General features: G+C 43.1%; 1 protein-coding gene across 1 annotated transcript in view; it reads right to left on the bottom strand.

The window, feature by feature from the left end:
* Positions 1-20,532, bottom strand: part of JAKMIP1 (janus kinase and microtubule interacting protein 1) — an 86,064-nt gene that overhangs the window by 12,646 nt on the left and 52,886 nt on the right. Inside the window, exons 14-19 of the mRNA XM_030449674.1 lie at positions 18,592-18,693; positions 13,437-13,490; positions 12,440-12,505; positions 11,524-11,592; positions 8,806-8,883; positions 6,173-6,376 (exon numbers count right to left, since the gene is read on the bottom strand). Coding sequence (XP_030305534.1) covers positions 6,173-6,376; positions 8,806-8,883; positions 11,524-11,592; positions 12,440-12,505; positions 13,437-13,490; positions 18,592-18,693 — 573 coding nt within the window. The remainder of the gene's footprint in view (positions 1-6,172; positions 6,377-8,805; positions 8,884-11,523; positions 11,593-12,439; positions 12,506-13,436; positions 13,491-18,591; positions 18,694-20,532) is intronic.

Below are 20,532 nucleotides of genomic sequence, written 5' to 3'. Positions count from 1 at the left end.
CTCGTGCCTGTCAATGAGGACATTGGGCATGGCATCCTATCCCATGGCATCCTGCATCCCCAAGAACCTTCCCAGTCAAACATGAAACCTAAATAATTCTCTTTGAGTAAAAAATAGATGGTCTGTAACAGATTCCATGGCAAAGAGGAGCAGGATAGCTGCTGGATTTCTCCAGGTTTTACCTGAACATCTGTAGTACATCAAGTGGCAAGTTTCAGGTTCCTTCTTCGACTTGGCAATTCATGGATTAACAAATTGATTTTTTTTTTTTTTTTTAATTAAGGTTTTTGGAGGAAAAAGCAATTAAAATATATTTCAAATGGCTGAGCTAATAGGATCTTACAGAGACATTCTGCAAACCAAGTGCTCTGCAGTGTGAAGAGTTCTACCTACAAGAGAGCAGGGAGAACTCTTGGAGGAATGGCATCCCCTGGGGCTTCCTCTGATCTATTAGAAGTAAGAAGAAATTAGTTTGGTGTTTCCTGATGTCAACCCATGTTTATTTTTTGACATTTCAGGATGGAAAAAAAGGACATCAGTGCCTCTGGCTTTGTCCATGAAAAAAGTGCCTGAGAGAGCAGATTTGAAGTGAATCCTTCCCTGACACATAAAGGTCAGTTTTGAGTTATCCCTCTTCTGTCTTAAAGGTTCATCCTGTGCCTTCCTGTAAATGTGCAAATAAAGCAGGAATTTCTGCTTTTATCACCAATGAATAATCCAACCTGGTCATAGAAGTCAAAGCTATAGAAGAAAACATAGATAATATATTTCCAGCTGTATTCCAATTATTTAGGGCTGGAATTCAGATGCCTTCAGCATCCCAGAGTACTCAGATCTAGAATTGAATTGTTCTGTTTTATTACACAAAACTGAGCTCTACCTAAGAATATACTAACTCAAGTTGGAATAAACAATCCCCACCTTAGTAGCATACTAGAATGCAATCAAAGGGAAAAAAAGAAATAAAAAAGGTTTCACACTTTTGATGGCACAATGACCTCACATAACTTTTCTATTTCTTTTTTCTTACAATTTTATTTAAAGATAAGACTGCTCTGTGTGATTACTTGATTAAATTAATGAAATCTCTCACATCCTTTGTGATTCGCAGCCAAAAATGTTGAATGTGTGTCAATCTGCTCTTCTTTGAGGATCTTCTAGCTATTCTTTGAATTTAAGATAAATGAAATGAAATCAGAATAAATGCTATTTCCAGTATGAATCTTCTTCATGGTTCAACACTGCCAACAATGCAATTTGAATTAATTTATCCAAATTTCCAGCCTGGTTCTGATCACTTTCCACAGTTTCTTACTCCAGAAGCAGCTACAGTCAAAGCAAGATGAATATATTTCAAGTTAGATCTCCTGTGGTTTATACAAGGCATAATTTCACCTTAAGGTGTTTATTAATTTCAGCAGATACCACAAGGTATTTTTAAGGTGTTCTAACCCTGTGGAATTTTTGTGTTGGTTTTTGGGGGGTCAGTTTTGCTTGGGGGATATGAATTTGCTTTAAAAAAATAACTCCAGGGACACATTGTATTGCTCCTCATGGGATTATGGGATTTAACCCTTTCTCATGGGATTCCATACACGGGTTTTAACCCTTCCTCATGGGATTCCATCCTCCTGGCTTCCCTCTGCTCAGGAGTTTCCAAAGAGAGAATCCTTATCTTGGCTTCCCTCTGCTCAGAGGTTTCCAAAGAGAGAATCCTTATCTTGGCTTCCCTCTGCTCAGAGGTTTCCAAAGAGCTTGCTGGTTCCTCATGGGTTTCTGGTTCCTCATGGGATTACGGGATTTAACCCTTCCTCATGGGATTCCATACACGGGTTTTAACCCTTCCTCATGGGATTCCATCCTCCTGGCTTCCCTCTGCTCAGGGGTTTCCAAAGAGAGAAACCTTATCTTGGCTTCCCTCTGCTCAGGGGTTTCCAAAGAGAGAATCCTTATCTTGGCTTCCCTCTGCTCAGGGGTTTCCAATCCAAAGAGCTTGCTGGTCATACCTTTCAGGGAGAGTGTTAGCCCAGGCACTTTTTCAAATCAGGGAGAATGTTCCTGTTGCCAGCTCCTCACACTGCTGCTTCTTTAGACGTCTGTATGTTGCCCACATTCTCCACCCAATGTAGCAGGAAGAGCCTTTCTTGCTCCTGAGGCTCGATGAGCTGCTGGCCTCTGCATTGCCTCACACCAGAGTGAGCTTCTCTCTGTGGGTGTGTGTCCCACCTTTATTGGCCCCCTGGTAATAGGGGGCCTGCCCTAACCAGGCACAGGTGGACTCACACCCACTCTTTGGCAACTTGAGGCACCTGGTTGTCTTGTTTTTTCTGAGGGATGGTTTTTAGACCTACATCAACACCTTTCTTTTTTTTTTTTTTTAATTTTTTTCTTCTCTCTAGGAATAGCCTGGCACCTTTTACAGACATACACCAAAAATATTAAATTCCCCTCATTTAAGAGAACCTGCTGGTAGTGATCTGATTTTCCAAAATGCCCCAGACTCATGCCCCTGTGCTTGCTGGAGCACAAATGTTGCTTTTAAATGAATTCCTGCTCAGAATAAACCAGCCACTGATTTATGAAAGCTTTTAGAAATGATGTAGCACAGTGAGACATTTTTTGATGGCAACATAAGCAGGAACTGGAGTTGAACCACACGTAGCCCGTGGCAAGAAGCAAATATCACAAGCTGCTCACGACAGATTTTTAATTAACAGGGTTTGCCTCCTCCAGATAGAGAGGATGATGTAAATCCCAGCACCTTCTCTGACTTAAAGGGGAAAATTGTCCATGTGCTTCAGCTGAGGATGCATCCCCCAGACCTGCAGGTTCCTCTCTGGGTTTAATAAGAGCATTGAATGCTGGATGAGCAGCTCTAATCACACAGCCTGCCTCTAATTTGGCTCCAGAGAGGCTTCCTTACTGCACAATGGATATAGATGAATGCTTCCATTTATACACTAATGAACAATAATGATGTGGAGCTATACATGCCAAGAGGAACAGACCCACCAATGTAAAGCAGGGCCTGGCATCCTGAAATGTGTTTATTTCCCTGGAACCAAGTCAATACCCAGTGGCTAAGAACTAAAGCTTTATGTTGGACAAAGAAGTCCACATAAAGCAGCACAGGCTCACGTTTGGGAACCAGCTTATCCAGCCTCTTCTGCACGTCCCTGCTCTTTTCAGACAGCACAATCCCAAGGAAGAACTTGTAGTTGGCTCTGTAAAACCAACATATCCCACCAGCTAAATCATCAGTGCCCGTGTTGGAAGCAGTTTCCCTCTAATGAAATCCTGCAGACCCACCTGCAGCACATCTCACGTGGCTTTGCCACTTCTGCAGGGTGGTCAAGGAGCATTTAGATGGAAAAGGAAAGATCTCCTTCCCAATTATCACACCTTCCCTGGATGTCTGACACAGACAACTCAGAAGGTTGTAGCCAGCCTGCCAGAAGAAGCAGAGTTGTTCTTTTGAAGCCCTTATATCAGGCAGAGCAGGAGGTAATAGAAGCAAAGAAACAGGCCTTCTGGAAGTGCTCAAAATTCCAGATTTTCAGAGAATTGTGAGTCTTTAATACATGGTTTTTATTTCTGGGCAAGTTGGAGAGTGTTGGCAAGAACATTCTGTAGAAAGTTGCCCTCTCTGTAAGCTCCACTTCCCCATCTGCCCAGGTATGTCCAGATCAAGCCTGCAGTTTTGCCAGAACAAAGACTAATAGATGCTTGCTAATGACACAATGAGAGCAAGAGAAAAGATGAATTAAAAGAGCTTCTAGGGATGTACCATACACAGAGCTCCATCCATGCTCTTAGGATTCTGCCAACACAGCGATTCTTGTAGCATTTCAGCTCCTGTCATCTGCTAGTGTGCACGAATGGAATCCTAGCCCTGTGACACTAAAAATCCATGCTAGAGGTTTTTTTGTTTGTTTGCTTTTATGTTGTGGACATTTCCATACAACTACCAGGTTATCAGTGCTGACCCGTGGTCCCCTAAGGACCTGCAAAAACAACCTTTAAGAAGAAAGCAACTGGGAAGAAGAAACTGAGGGAAAGGACAGCAAATGCAACACTACAGGGGTTGAAAAATAGATGATTAAGATAAAATTCTTAGGCAGCAGAAATCAGTTTAAGGTTGTCCTGCAGAGCTGCCACATCAGCATGTCTAGTGAGATAAGCACAACATGAAACTCCAATGACACAGGACCTGGAGACAGATACCAAACATCCCTGGTTAAAGTAGCTCTGGTATTTTTGTTTGGAGCAGGAGTGAACTGCTACACTCATCATATTTAACTTTATTTCATGGAGCAAGCTGTCAATACTTGACCTGAACTCCAACAGAAGATGTGCTCCAGATGTGCACCTAAACCAAACAATCTGCGGGACCAAATGGAACACAGTCCAAAGCAACCCCTGACATGCACACAGTATGGATTTGGAGTCCTCAGGAAGAACTGTTTCACTCTACAGAGCTACTTCTATCTTTCCTTCTCATTTTCCAATATTATACAAGCCTAATTTAGAAGCTCTTCTCAAGTGTCCCCCCCAAAATACACTCTAAAAAGGGTCACAAAAAGGTCATAGCCAATAGTCCTTCAAACAGGTTCAAGCTACATGCATGGTGGAAGCAAAGGACCAAATTATATGGATATAAAAACCTGGTATTGGGTACTACTTAGGTGTAAAGGCACCAGTCAACTCCCAGTATCATTCATCTTTGTTAAATGTCATTGAGAAATAATATTTATCCAGCTGAAACTGCAGCAGTATTCTGAATAAAATGCCAAGAGGAATGCTAGGAAAATGCACTAAGAGACTGACAAAAAAAATCCCCAAAACAGTCTCACTAATTTTGAGCTGCACAAATAACATTAAGCTAATAAAGGTTCCACCTTTATTTACCAAACTGTGTATTTTTACTCTGCTCTCTCTTTCTGACACTTCCAGTGCCAGCTAATGCCTACCTTCTCCAGCTTTCTCTCCACCATCTGACACACACTAAAAAAAATAATCAAGAGTTGTTCCTTGATTTGCTTGATCTTGATGTTACCTGTTCCAAACCAAGGAAATGCAGAGAAGGAGGAAAAGAAAGGAAACTGAGGGGAAATCAAAGCTCAGCTCTAACACCGGCACCAGAAGCATTTCTCATGTCAGGAGATGAACATGACAGTGTGGGGTTACTACATTACTCTAGTTATCTTCATCTACAAAGCCAATCTGAACAGGGAGAGAGCCTTGAAGTGAACTAAAAGCAGTTCTTGCTCCACAACCAGCATCTGAGATAGCAGCAGCATCCTGAGGACATCTGCAAACAGATTTTGACAATATGGGATTCCAGGCTTGCACAGAAAATACTGAGAGCAAGTGGAGGGCAGTCCTCAAGTTCTAAGACACATGGCTGCATCTTCCTGAAGTTACTATGAAGAGGAATCAAAATCCTTAGGAGTAATTATTCCTGCTGGAATAATTAACACCCTGAGACATGTAGCTCTCTTCTTTCTCCTAACACTTTGCACAGAAAAACTTTGCAATCCCATCAAATAATTTTTCAGTAAATAATCACCACACTTGCCAGGAGCCTGCCTGAATTCAAGTTGGGAGTTATTTATCCTTCAGAAAGTGGCTCAGACCGACAAGGATTTCCTAAACTCATTCAAAACATGAAGGCTTGCAAACGGCCTCTTAGAAGACTTCTTATTAAATAAACCTAAGAAGCAAATTTTAATAGGTTTCTGAAGTGGTGAAAAGAAATAAAAGGGATGCAAAATTAAAAAAACCTTATTGCTCTAACTAGTGCTTTTGCTGTTCCTCTTCTACACGAGCATGACACTCATAGACCCTTCCATTCCGGCTTGTTCTAAGGAAAACCTTAAACTTGCCACAAGCTCCCTATGGAGTCAGCAGGTGGAAGGCTGTGTGGCTGGACACACACGAAGCAGATGGGTGAAGCAGGACCTCGTGACCCACTTTGGAGGAGACAGTGACCCATTTTGGACGTGTCCCATGCCCAGCACCCCCAGGTCCCACCACCTCTCATCTCCTCCAGACGGGAGCAAACACACAGAACCGACACCCAGGGTGAACTCCACGAGGTGAAGGTGGCAACCACGGGGGGGTGAAGCCGACGAGGTAGATGGGGAGGAGGAGAAAGGGACCCGAGGTTTACCTGCTGGGCTTGCTGCAGCAGCTCCATGCGTTCGTGCAAGATCTGGCTGTCAAACTCCCTGCTCTGCCTCAGGATCTGCCTCCGCACCTTCTCCACCGCCGCTCTCAAATCCTCCCGCTGGGCCTCGGTCAGCGACTCGCTCGCCCTCCTCCCCGGGTCCTGCTGCAAGGCGTTGTAGAGAGTGGCTTCCAGCTCCTGGATTTTCTAAGGTGACCCAAATGACACGGACAGACAGACAGACAGACACGCAGACAAGGCTGCTGTTTGAATCCGGCAAGCGACCGACCCCACCGGCAGCGAGCGGGGCCTTGGGTGGGAGGGAAGGACAGACACAGACAGACAGAAAGCGGCAGCCGTGAGCAGTGAGGGAGCCATTCCACACAGAGTGCCCGGCACTGACTGACCTCGACCTTCCCTTCCTGCTTACACAGTCACGGAATCCTTTGGGTTGGAAAGGACCTCTGGGACCACCAAGTCCAACCCTTGATCCACTGTCCCCGTGGTTACCAGCCCATGGCACTGTGTGCCACATTCAGTCTCTTCTTAAAACCCTCCAGGGATGGAGAATCCATCCCCTCCCTGGGCAGCCCATTCCAATGCCTCATCACCCTCTCTGTAAGGAATTTCTTCCTAATATCCAACCTAAACCTCCCCTGGCAGAGCTGAAGTCCATGGCCCCAACCTCCTTTCAGGGAGTTGGAGAGAGTGATGAGGTCTCCCCTGAGCCTCCTCTTCTCCAGCCTCAACACCCCCAGCTCCCTCAGCCCTTCCTCACAGGACTTGTGCTGGATCCCTTCACAGCCTCCTTGCTCTTCTCTGGACCTGTTCCACCACCTCAATCTCCTTCCTGAACTCAGGGAAATACTTATACACACTGTCAAAAAAGAAGTGACAAAAGTGCCTCTGATGCTTCTGACTTTGAAGATTATCACTCAAAGTTCTCTCTGGCCTCTGTACCCCCAGCAATGCAACGTGTGCCAGCTCCTCCCCTTGCGTTATCACCAGCCCAGGGCATTAACAGCTCTGCTGGAGTTTACAGGTGGTTTTCATTTTTATTTCCTTGATTCTTCCTTGTCTACAGAAGCTTAGGAATCCAACATTTAAAAACTTCTCTCCCCACCAAGAAACCTTTGATTCCAAGCCTTTTACACACATCCCGCCTCCCTTCTCACATCCAACTCGCTCGCGGTTGGCCCCTCCTGAACTGAGGGGCCCAGAACTGGACGCAGCACTCAAGATGTGGCCTCACCAGAGCTGAGTACAGGGGAAGAATCACTGAGTAAATTCTTTAGTAAATTATTTGTTTCTTCTTTCCAAGGAAGATTCGGGCGCTGGGCCTGTGCTCAATGTGAAACCAAAGCCCCGAAACTCCGACGCCGAACATTGCGGGATGGACGCCAAGAGATTCCCTGCAGCTGAACTGTGAAGCTGTCCTAGCAGATGAAAATCCCCTATGGAGAGCTGTGAACACCAGGAATCCCACACTGCCTCCATCTCTCTGGCCCTCATGTCCCTCAAACCCGTTGCTCAAGCCCAACGCCGCCGCTTTAGCCCCAAAGCCACATGGAAAGGAACACTCGCACGTTTGCAGTCACTAAACCTTTGCCAACCTTGTGCTGTCTGCCAGATTCCCAACCAGATCCTCACCCACTGACCCAAAACTGCAGTACCAGAACCAGAACTTTGCACTCCTACTGAGAGCTGTGCTCCCCAGCGTAAGGAAAGAAAGGAATCATGGCTGCGTTTCCCCAGAGAGGGGTTAATATGGTCCTGTCCAAAACCAGCATCCAAATGGACCATATTTGGGTCAAGAGCATCCAACAACAGCCCTTTAGCCTTTCTAACACCTTTAGGGGATAGGTAATTCCATCCATATTTGATGCACAGCTGTGAAAAGAGAGGTTTGCTGAAGGTCACAGTGTCAGAAACACAACCCGCTCACTTTCACCTCTGCTACCTGCTCTGAGTTCTACACCTTGGCTTCTTTGCCAAAACCATTTTCCCCTTAAAATATATTTACAATATAAAAATAATTCTTTGGATTTGTTTTTCATGGTATTTTGATGCCCTGAAGTCACAGTATTCACAAAGTTGAGTGTGAAGTATTACCAATTCCTAAAAATCTCCTAATTACTGCTGAGCGATTCCTGATTTTCTGCTTAGCCTGAGAGGAGGCAAGGTTGCAGCTTCCCTTTTGAAAGAAGTGATGTTGGATAGGACAGCAAGGGAAATAATTGTATAGGAAGAACAGGGATTTCTAGCTTGGGTTGGGATGGCAGCAGTAATATTTACAAACACCTTGGAGACAGCAAAATTGGAAAGTTTCTAAAGCCATTTCTGAGATAGTTTAACAGTGATAGTTTTGTGCACACACAGACCAGCTCTTCTCATTCCAGATGTACTAATGTGTACACATTTTGGAATAAAAAATAGAATGCAAAAACATTACAATTCTAAATACTTTAATCCATTTCCTAAGTCTCCATTGAAGTAGTTTCTTATTTCCTAGTCTGGCAGAAACCCAAATCAATTACCAGAGAATTCTACTTAGAAAGAAAATAAAATTAAAAACCAACCCTGCATTTTATCAAATTTGTTCAAACATGAAAATTTAATGACTGATTTGTTCCTACCATGTATGCCTGGTCCAGAGCTTGCTTCCTGTAGTCCAATTCTTCTTCTAAATAACCCTTCTGTTTACTGAACAGGTCCTGAGCAATAACAAAAACAAGAGAGTGTTTGTTCTTTACCCTGATAAATGAAGAATCATAAATGTCATCATTTTTATGTGAGCTTTCCACTTGAAAGCAAATAAAATCTACAGCCAGGGACCGCATTCATCCTGAGGATATTTGGAATATCAAACTTACAGTATCAGCTCTTAAAATATGTCTCATATCTACAAGTTGTACCTATGAACTACACACACCCTTGTAAAATGTCCCTCCACAGCTTTCTTGTGGGCTCCTTCAGGAAAGCAGGAGAGGTGAAGTGACTTTAGCTGAAGAAGTTTTCATTTTCAACAGACCTAGGATTTACAGGAACTTTTTGCTTTGAGTTTTATTATGCAACTCACTGACTTTCACAGTTCCATAGAGCTATTCCTAAAAAATAATACCAGGCTGGGATTTTAGTGGCACTCAGTATGATGTGGCAAGAAAGCTGGGGACCTCTGAATGGTTTTCTGAGCAGGCAAGCAAGATTGGTGACAGTGCTCTTGCAAAACATGCCCTTAGACTGTTTTAGGATGATAGGAGGTAGAACATGAAATAGTTAGAAAGAGGAGAAGTTCTTTAATTTATTATGTTGATAGAGAAATAAGAATTATGGAAAAAAAATTATTTCACTCAAAATAGAATAGAAGATGCAATACTACTGTGTAACACATATTAAAGGACAGTCCTGGTCCTAAAGTACCTACAAATGACTTGTCACCAGACTGTAGGGAGAGTCAGAGCTGCTAAAAGGTCCTAGAATCACAATGTCCCTTTTGCTTCTGTAAAAGTTGGCCAAAATAAAATAAAATAAAATAAAATAAAATAGCAAGAGGGAAAGAAACAAGAATAGGATCTCAAATTCGTACTGTGGGTTCCCAGAACAACTGACCCAGTGCTCAGCCCTTCCAGAAGTGTCACACTAGAATATTATTCCTACAGTTATTTCAGAATTAAGTCAGTTGTTGGCAGTGCAGGCTCTCAATATGCTAAACAATAGGTACAGGGTTAGCCAGAGTAAGATTTAAAACATCAGAGAAAAAAAAAAATAAAAGGGAATAAACCAAGTTAGAAAGCAACTATTGTTGCCCAGTTCTTTTTAGAAAAGAATCCAGACTTTCCGGGTGCTTCCACTCTCCCAAAGCTTTGCATTTTCCCTAAGAATGAAAAATCAAGATATACCCAAAGTGGAAAAGATCACATTTATGTTAAAGTACAACCAGGCTGCACTCAACAGACAACACAATCTGAACACTTCTTTTTTTCTTGTGCCTCAAGTATGCACTTTTTCAGTGGCTCTGGGCCAACAGCTTAATCTCCCTGTCTCAGTTTTCCATTCTTTAAGGTGAATTTAATGCTGATTATTTATCTACCTGTAAAACACGTGGCCAGGATTAACCAGTGTTTGTAAAGCCATGTGGACAAACACACAGCATGTAAAAATAAAACCAAACAACTCCTACTGTCCAACATCACCAAAATATGAGGACAGAAAAGCACTGAGATTGCTGTACAAGGCAGAACTTCTTTTGAGAAAACTTTGTCTTAAAGCATGGAGACCTTGGGGCAAGAAAAGTCCTCTGGAGTAAGAGGTTTTTACAACTTCTCCAGCAGCTGAATACCAGAGAGCAAAGGAATATCCTTGACAATTCTAACATGACCCCAAGATTATAAAGTCCAGACTAACTAATACACAGAGCAAGCAGAAAGACAATTTGGTTGGTTGATCCAATCTATAAAGTTATCCCTTCATATCCCTTCAATTTCTCCATATTTTTCTATTTTTTTGTCTCTACAGCTTTGATAGTTTCCACCCCAAAAAATGCAAGCAATGAACTGTTCTAGAAACCTCTTGCCTATTTCACCATAGAATCATAGAATCATAGAATAGGCTGGGTTGGAAGGGACCTCAGAGATCATCAAGTCCAACTCTTGATCAACTACCGCCACAGTCACTAGACCATGGCACTGAGTGCCATATCGAGTCGCTTTTTAAATGTCTCCAGGGACAAAGAGTCCACCACCTCCCCAGGCAGCCCGTTCCAATGTCTGATCACCCTTTCTGTGAAAAAATTCTTTCTAATATCCAATCTGAACTTCCCCTGGCACAACTTGAGACCCTGCCCTCTTGTCTTGGGTCTGGGAAAAGAGCCCAACCCCCCCCTGGCTCCAACCTCCTTTCAGGGAGTTGGAGAGAGTGATGAGGTCTCCCCTGAGCCTCCTCTTCTCCAGCCTCAACACCCCCAGCTCCCTCAGCCTCTCCTCATAGGATCTGTGCTCGAGTCCCTTCACCAGCCTGGTTGCCCTCCTTTGGACCTGTTCGAGGACCTCAATCTCCTTCTTGAACTGAGGGGCCCAGAACTGAACACAGTACTCAAGGTGTGGCCTTACCAGTGCTGAGTACAGGGGCAGAATCACCTCCTTGGACCTGCTGGCCATGCTGTTCCTGATCCAGGCCAGGATGCCATTGGCCTTCTTGGCCACCTGGGCACACTGCTGGCTCCTGTTCAGCTTCCTAATGAAGCCCTCTCTGCTAAGCAGAGACAGAGAGCAAACCAGCCTGTGCCAAACTTCAGACACCTTCCCCTGGGCTGAGTTTTAGCTCAATTAATTGTATTTTTAGTTATTGCTCCTTACCTTTTCATTCTCAAGGTCTAACATCTTCTGTGTCAGTGCAGCTTCTGTCCCCTCTATCTGCTTTAACCACTGCATGAACACAGCAGTGGGAAGAGGAAAAAAATATAAAATTAAAATTAAAAAAAAACCCAAACAAACCAGCAGAGCTTTTGCAAAATTTTCACCCAATATTTTGCGAGTTTGTTGCAAACACTCCCAGGCTTCTGCCTTCCACCTTTTAATTCTGAAGTTACAGATGAATGGGGCAAAATAGGGGACTGCAAGATCCTCCTAAAAACTAACAAGTTGAGGCTGTTTTCCTTCAAAAAATTCAAAGGCTTTGCCCCCTTTATGGTTCAAGATCCAAAATAAATGAGTGAAGAATGCAAAATGAACCTGATTTATCCCACTTTATCAACCCAATGCTTCTTGGCCTCATCTGCAAACCCACCACATGACTTCAGGACATCAGTCCTGCTTTTTTCCAGATGGCAATTTAAACCTAAGACAAGGTGGCAAACTCAGTCTTTTATTTTTCCCAGTTTCCTGCACCTCCAAAAATCTATGGAGGAGCAGAGAACACTCAGAGCTTTTTCAGTCATACAAAATTGGGCCCAAGTTGGACCCTGGTGCTCTGATTCCCAGAGGACACTGTTCCCAGGGCACTTCTGATCATGAAGATGCTTTTGTTCAGTGGCTGTTTAGTTGTTCAATATTTTGTATTTCCCAACCCTCTTTTTTTTATTTTTAAATTGAGTTTATTTTCTAAATTGCACCTCAAGACACCACAATCCCACCCAAGTCAGGTAAGGAGGAACACATGGCTCCAATCCAGACAATTTTAACCTAAAACCAATGCTTCCCTGGCAAAGCCAGGTGGTGCCTTAACAGGTTATAGTCGGATTTTAGGCAGACAAACATCTGAGCTGAATTCTACCTTTTCACAGAGGGAAAGCACAGTCACAGCTTGGATTATTGCAACCTGTTCTTCATTTCTCAGATTCTAAAATACAGAAAAAAAAAAAATGCATTTTTAAATTGGGTTGGAAATCCATCCTACAAACAAGCTGCAAGCTTTAACTCACTTTAAAGAATAATCCAGCTATAAAATTTTGCATTTTATAAACATGCCCAGAAAGAAGCCCATGATGGGAAGTGCTGAGAGCCCAGCAAAGGGTACTCCACTATCTCAGTACCTCATTTCCACAACACTTCTGCAGCAGTTCATTATTCAGTGGTTTCTGGTAAGGAATTTTGGAATTTTTTCTAGCCAGGAAAGTGTTGGTTCACTGGACTCTAAAGTTCAGTGAATCTCCTCCTCCAGCACTTCAGAGCAAGATTTCCCACTAAGGAAAACAATGCAATGATCAAATACCAGAGAAACCTCCACAGAACTTTCCAATACACCAATTAAATCTGGAGCTTAAAACCCAGTGTTATAAACAACCCAAACTATTAAAGCTACCTTTAAAGTGGAGCCAGCTCCATGGAGTTTTGTGCTCCAGCTGCAAGACCAAGATTTTATCTATATTTGACAAGGGAAGAAAGGGACCCACTTATCCTTGCCCTTCTCCCAGCAAACCCACTCCTGGCAGAGCCATCCTTCCCACTTGCAGGTGCTACCAGTGCTATCCAAGAGACAGAGTAATAACTTGGTCTGGCTTTGCTTTTCTGATTTTCCTCCCTTAGTTTATTTTTTATCTTTTTCCTCTGCCTTCCTTCCCTGTCATTCTCCCCAGATCAATTCCCATCTTGAGAAAGAGCATTTTTCACTAGCATTAGTTGAAAGATCTGCTTTTGAGTTTCTATAAAAACATAAGCATATAAAAATCACTCTCTGCATTTTCTTGAAATTTTATTTTCTTCAGTGGGGGCAAAAAGCACCTTTAAAATAACAATAAAACTAAAGGTATATTTGAAATTAAAAATGTTACCCCGTTATCTCCAAGAATATCTAGCTTCTTCATGAGTTCAGATATATTCACATCCTGAAAGAGATGTAATTTTTTTATATGAGCATGTGAAGGAAGTTTTGATATGCCACATTTTATGTCCCCTTTAATCACCTCTGCATGCAGAAAGACTTGAAATACAAATAAGGGAGATGTAAAGTTTTGCATCACAATCACAGAACTGCCACTTGCAAAGACAAAACCAAATGTCACTCCTGGTAACACTCAGCAACCTGGATGTCCCTGTTTGAGGGCAGAATATTCCTGTATGATTCCCATTTCCCACCCTGCTGATGCACGAAGGCTAAAGATCAAAACTGATGAACAGGCTTAAATTAAAGGTTCTTTTTTAATTTATTTTTATTCCTGTTTACTGGAGTGGAGCATCAGCCCCATCAAGCTACAGAGGTGACAGAGAGAATGCACAAAGTGCAAAGATTTGTTGGGGGGTTTAATTTTTTTGTTGAACAAGAGTGGAGGTCCAAGCCAGGCTGAGAGGGGAATGAGAGAATACACCCAATGGGCTCACCAAGCTCCTCCAAACACAATTCATAGAATCATAGAATCATAGAATCCTTGGGGTTGGAAGGGACCTCGAAAGATCATCTAGTCCAACCCCCCCTGCCAGAGCAGGGCCACCTAGAGCACTTCGCATAGGAACGTGTCCAGGCGGGTTTTGAATGTCTCCAGTGAAGGAGACTCCACGACCCCCCTGGGCAGCCTGTTCCAGGGCTCTGTCACCCTTACAGGAAAAAAATTCCCTCGAATATTCAACTTGAACCTCCTGTGCTCCAATTTACACCCATTACCCCTTGTCCTATCACTGGTCACCACTGAGAAAAGCCTAACTCCATCTCCCTGACACTCACCCCTTACATATTTGACAACATTGATGAGGTCACCCCTCAGTCTCCTTTTCTCCAAACTAAAGAGACCCAGCTCCCTCAGCCTTTCCTCATAAGGGAGATGTTCCACTCCCTTCATCATCTTAGTAGCTCTGCGCTGGACTCTTTCAAGCACTTCCCTGTCCTTCTTGAACTGAGGGGCCCAGAACTGGACACAATACTCCAGGTGCGGCCTCACCAATGCAGAATAGAGGGGGAGGAGAACCTCTCTTGACCTACTAACCACACCCTTTCTAATGCACCCCAGGATGCCATTGGCCTTCTTGGCCACAAGGGCACATTGCTGGCTCATGGTCATCCTCTTGTCTACCAGGACCCCCAGGTCTCTTTCACCTACACTGCTCTCCAGCAGGTCAGCCCCCAACCTATACTGGGACATCGTGCTGTTCTTCCCCAAATGCAAAACTCTACACTTCCCCTTGTTGAATTTCATCATGTTTCTCCCTGCCCAACTCTCCAGCCTGTCTAAGTCTCTCTGAATGGCAGCACAGCCTTCTGGTGTGTCAGCCACTCCTCCCAGCTTAGTGTCATCAGCAAACTTGCTGAGGGTACATTCTATACCCTCATCCAAGTCGTTGATGAAGATATTGAACAACACCGGTCCCAGTACCGACCCCTGAGGGACTCCACTAGTCACACACCTCCAACCAGATTCTGCCCCATTGACTACAACTCTCTGACTCCTTCCTTTCAACCAGTTCCTGATCCACCTCACTACCTGATCACCAAACCCATACTTGATCAACGTATCTACAAGGATGCTGTGAGAGACGGTGTCAAATGCTTTACTGAAATCAAGATAAACCCACAAAGTCTGTGTTTTTCCAAGTGCCAGGGACCATTCCCAGGCACCAGAATTCTTTGCTGCTTTCCAAAGTTTTTGGACATGCTCACAGAAGTGTTTCACCTCTGCTCATCACAGTCTCCTGAACTATCCTAAGGATGGTCCCTGGGATCATCCCCATCCATTGTGTGCATCCAGCTGTACTTTTTGAAGGTGTAAGAACATGGGGAAAAAGTTGGGGTTAGTCCATAATGCTGGATGCACCTGCAGAAAGCAAGACAGCCTTGTGAAATACTGGGCCCCCCAAATTCTCCTCCTATTCAGCACCTGTTAGAAGAGGCCAACATTTCACAGGGCTGTGTCCTGGCTCCTTGCAGTGGTTTCCTTACAGTAAATAGCACCAGGGTTTGTGTCTTGTGAAACTGTTTATCAACCTTTATATTTTTTTTAATCTATGCCTGCAGGTGACATAACTACACCAGGGTATTTTTGCTTGTGATTCTATACCAACCAGCTCCCAGTGAGGAAGGCTTAATAAGAAATTAAAGAGTTCCTAAAGACCTTCCTCTGAACTCAAAGATTTCCTTTGAACTTGTCCTGGTTTGGGCCAGGATAAAGGTGATTTTCTGTCTTGTACTTTTGCTTTTAGCTAAGTCTCTTGTAAGTAGCTGCACTTGCTGAAATGAACAGCAAGTTTCTCAGACAGTGTGTGCTTCTAGGACTGATAACACTTGATGTTTAGAGTTACTGCTAGAGACTGGTGTGCAGAGCCAAGGACACTGCTCAGATCTGAGGAAAACTTTTACCCTCCAGAAGGATAAAGAGGTCCCACCTGCAGCCTCCTTTGGGGAGGAACAGACAAGACAGATGCCAGAACTGACCAAACAGAGGATTCCATCCCATACACCTCATACTCAGGATAAATTTGAGGCATCACAAGGGCCAAGCCAGATTTCCTGCTTCCAGTTTCCAGCTGCCTGCCCTTCCTGCCTTTCCTGCTTCCCTTCCTTCACCCAGCATCCTGGATGGATTCCATCCCTTCCTCTGCCTGTGCTCCTGATCCATCCCAGCCCATATCTGTGTGTTCCTGCCTCCAGCTCCCGACTGCTGCCGACTCCAGGATTCCAGCCTGGACTTTCCCAGGGCTGCCCTGCAGCCTCGGTGGTGACATGAGAGTTATTGGGGGACAGGGGGGAGGAATGTGGTTTCCATTTTCCTGTAGATTTGTATATATTTAGTAATTTTACCTATTTATCATTCCTGTTTCATTAAAGTTGTGGTTTAGTTTCCAACCCATCAGTCTCTCTCCCTTATTCTCTCTCCTTTCTCTATCAAGGAGGGGAGAGAGATTAATAGAGAGCCTCTGGTACTCAGTTTAATTGCCAGGCCAGTGTTAAACCTTGACAGACCTGAAGTCAGATATGAGAGAAAATCTACAAAGTTAGATACTGGTTCTAAAAAACTAACTTGTTGTGTTCAACTTGGTCAGTCCTGATTAAGTCCTTTCCTTCTTCCATGATGAAGCATATAAGAAGATTTATAAATCAGATTTTGCATCATTCTGGAATCTAATTTGCTACTGATAGCCAACGATTTTGAAAGACACTGAAAACATACAAAAAGTCAACACTTTTCAGGATGCCCCTAGCAGGTGACTGCCCCTGCTTCCAGGTAACTGAACTGAAAAGGAGGTTGAAAAAAACCCAAACCCTCTGTTTAGGAATGCAATGAAGAGAGTGGAAAAATACACATTCTAGATCCTGGGAAACTGGACCTGCTACAGCCAAGGTGGAAATTGGAATAACTGAGAAGATGAAAAGCAGGTCTGGCATTCCTGTGCCTGGTGTGCTTTGGGAAATGACTCCCCAACCAAGTAATAATCAGGTTTTAGGTATCTTTTTCTTTTAGACTATCTTCAGCTGCAATAAGCAGCAACAATTACACTTTATTTACACTTTATTTACACTTTATTAAGGCTCTGAGTGGAAAATTCTTTTGTAAGAGGACTTGTAAACACAATTACAAACCAAGTGTAAATTGCTAGCAGGTGCCATGGAGTTTAACACAGAAATATTCCACTCTATTGACGTGCAGAAAAGTTGTGCAACTTTACTAAATTGGGTGTAAAATAAGAAGGAAAAGTCTTATTTCTGACCTCAGCTGAAAACATTTAATATTCAGAACAAAGTACTGCAGAAAGCCTGCCAACAAATCACATCAGCATCCACATTCTTCTCAGCAATGCTTTTACAGCAGTACCTTAGACTAAATGTAAATTATTTTGATTGACCAGCCTTCATTTTCACTGAGGAGCTTCTGACAGACTAGCAGATCATATTCTTAGATGGTTTTTCCATCTTTTCTTATTTTTTTTTTCAGATTTCCTTCCCTACAGCAAGATGGCAAACCATTTGTTTGGGAAAAAAAACCATTTGTTTGCAAAAAAAGTTCCTGGCCATCCAACTTCATAGAATCATAGAATCATAGAATCCTTGGGGTTGGAAGGGACCTCGAAAGATCATCTAGTCCAACCCCCCCTGCCAGAGCAGGGCCACCTAGAGTACATCACATAGGAACGTGTCCAGACGGGTTTTGAATGTCTCCAGTGAAGGAGACTCCACGACCCCCCTGGGCAGCCTGTTCCAGGGCTCTGTCACCCTTACAGGAAAAAAATTCCCTCGAATATTCAACTTGAACCTCCTGTGCTCCAATTTACACCCATTACCCCTTGTCCTATCACTGGTCACCACTGAGAAGAGCCTAACTCCATCTCCCTGACACTCACCCCTTACATATTTGACAACATTGATGAGGTCACCCCTCAGTCTCCTTTTCTCCAAACTAAAGAGACCCAGCTCCCTCAGCCTTTCCTCATAAGGGAGATGTTCCACTCCCTTAATCATCTTAGTAGCTCTGCGCTGGACTCTTTCAAGCACTTCCCTGTCCTTCTTGAACTGAGGGGCCCAGAACTGGACACAATACTCCAGGTGCGGCCTCACCAATGCAGAATAGAGGGGGAGGAGAACCTCTCTTGACCTACTAACCACACCCTTTCTAATGCACCCCAGGATGCCATTGGCCTTCTTGGCCACAAGGGCACATTGCTGGCTCATGGTCATCCTCTTGTCTACCAGGACCCCCAGGTCTCTTTCACCTACACTGCTCTCCAGCAGGTCAGCCCCCAACCTATACTGGGACATTGTGTTGTTCTTCCCCAAATGCAAAACTCTACACTTCCCCTTGTTGAATTTCATCATGTTTCTCCCTGCCCAACTCTCCAGCCTGTCTAAGTCTCTCTGAATGGCAGCACAGCCCTCTGGTGTGTCAGCCACTCCTCCCAGCTTAGTGTCATCAGCAAACTTGCTGAGGGTACATTCTATACCCTCATCCAAGTCGTTGATGAAGATATTGAACAACACCGGAACTTTTACTAATGCTCTACATATACCTTGATTCCTTCCTGCTGGCAGAAGAGTTGAAGGGCACTTCCAGTGTTTTCAGGGAAGGTGGTTATGTGAAGATTAAATGCTGGTGACCTTCGTTCTCTCTCCTGAGGAAAGATTTTATTTAAAAACAACACATGTGATTACATTTAAACATTTACTTCCCACCCTTATCCAACAGACTCGTATATTAAAAGGCAGATTCCTATTCACATTCCAAATACTTGGCATTTCCTCATACTTTGACCACTCTTGAAGGATCTGGGCTTTAGCTAAGCACAAAAATGGCATTAATTTGTCCCTGGTGGCACACACAGAGCTTCTGAAAAGTTTGCCAGCAGGAATCCCTGCCCACAGACCAAATCACTAACTAGAACTTGGACAAACAACCATTTTTTTTGTGTTGGTTCTCACCTTATTTAACTATTGCTTTCCTTCATGGAACAGAGAAAAAAATAGGAAGAAGAAACTGGAGGAAAAATAAATTAAAACTCCAACATGAAATAGTGTAATTGGATTTTCTTAATAAAATTAAAGCTTTGTACCTGCTCCCTGGTTATTCTACACTTCCTGCTGGAGCACATAAAATCCCCTGGCCTGCTCCCTGCACAAGCCAGGATGTCAGGATGTGTTGGAAGGCCACACTCCTCCTTGCTTGTGATGTTCTTCATGCCAAAACTAGAAATTGGAACCTCCCATTTAGTTAAACTGGAGTTTTTCTAACACCTAACCAGCCCAGCCACTTGACTCACCCTCATTTCTACAAAATACCAACCTACTTTATCTTCAGGAGGCTGAAATACAGTATAATATAAATACTTTTTAACAATAAAGAGGTGATTTTACTGAAATTAAATACTGATATCCTTGTGAAAAGTGTGAAAGGCTCTGGGCAACCAAAGCACTGCATCCTACTCTGCAATTATCCTGATTATATGGCCATGAGAAAAAGAGAGAAAAATCAGATTTCCTCTCCATATTACAAGAAGAGGCACAGGCAAGAGGAGCTTTGGTTTCTGACAGGTAATGAAAGATAAAACAGAGCTACTGCTAATATTTTTGTTCCTGTGACCATCCATATATTGCCCAGTTTCCTAAATCACCAGAGGAGCTTTAGGTGATCCAGCAATGAGTCTGAATCTGGGCACTTCCCCAAGTTACCAAGCATGGCAACTCTTGCTCACTGCCTAGTGTAAAAATTATTTGAAACTAAAATCTCTGTACTCTACACATTTCCTCCTCTCATAGGCTCTATTTTAAATAAATTTTGCCTTCACTGTCTGATTATGAAATGCCCTTAAATGACCTAACTGTTGTAATCCAAACCCAGAAGTTTAATACTTGTATAAATTCAGTTACACCTTAGATTTTTTTCAAAAATATATTGCTGCATTAAACTCACCTGAATTTGCTTGCACTGAATGATAGACAAATTTCTGTTTTCTCCTAGAGCCTAATTATCATCTGAAACAACCCAACTGCTCTCAAAAGAAGACTGTCATCCTACCAGAAGTACTTATGGTTTCACTACACCATTCATCCTGGCAGAGGTGTTTGTGACTACACTTGCCTACTAAGAAATCCTTTCAAAAATATTGCCATTCTTACTCTCCAAAACTAATTCTTAAAGATTTGGCACATGACAAAACTTCACACATCACACAACTATTTTTCATTTGATTCTTCCATGAGAAAAAGATGTTTGTGAAGGATATATTGATTTTTTTCTTCACTTTATAAAACTTGATTGCTTTACTTCTAAGAACACTTAGACTTAGGAAGCAGTTTCTTGTGTAACCTGCCAATTCTAATACTCAATTGTCCAGTATTTCATTTTACAGTTGCTTAATAAAATACAAAGATATATATTAGAAAGCATTTTCCTCTCCATGCACATCTACTGAAATTTCTAATAACCTAAAGTCCTGGGCTACGACATCAAAACA

Source organism: Calypte anna, chromosome 4A (genome assembly GCF_003957555.1).
Source record: "Calypte anna isolate BGI_N300 chromosome 4A, bCalAnn1_v1.p, whole genome shotgun sequence".
Taxonomy (NCBI): Eukaryota; Metazoa; Chordata; class Aves; order Apodiformes; family Trochilidae; genus Calypte; species Calypte anna.
Note: the sequence above shows the minus strand (reverse complement) of the source record. Positions and strands in the feature narration are given on the sequence as shown.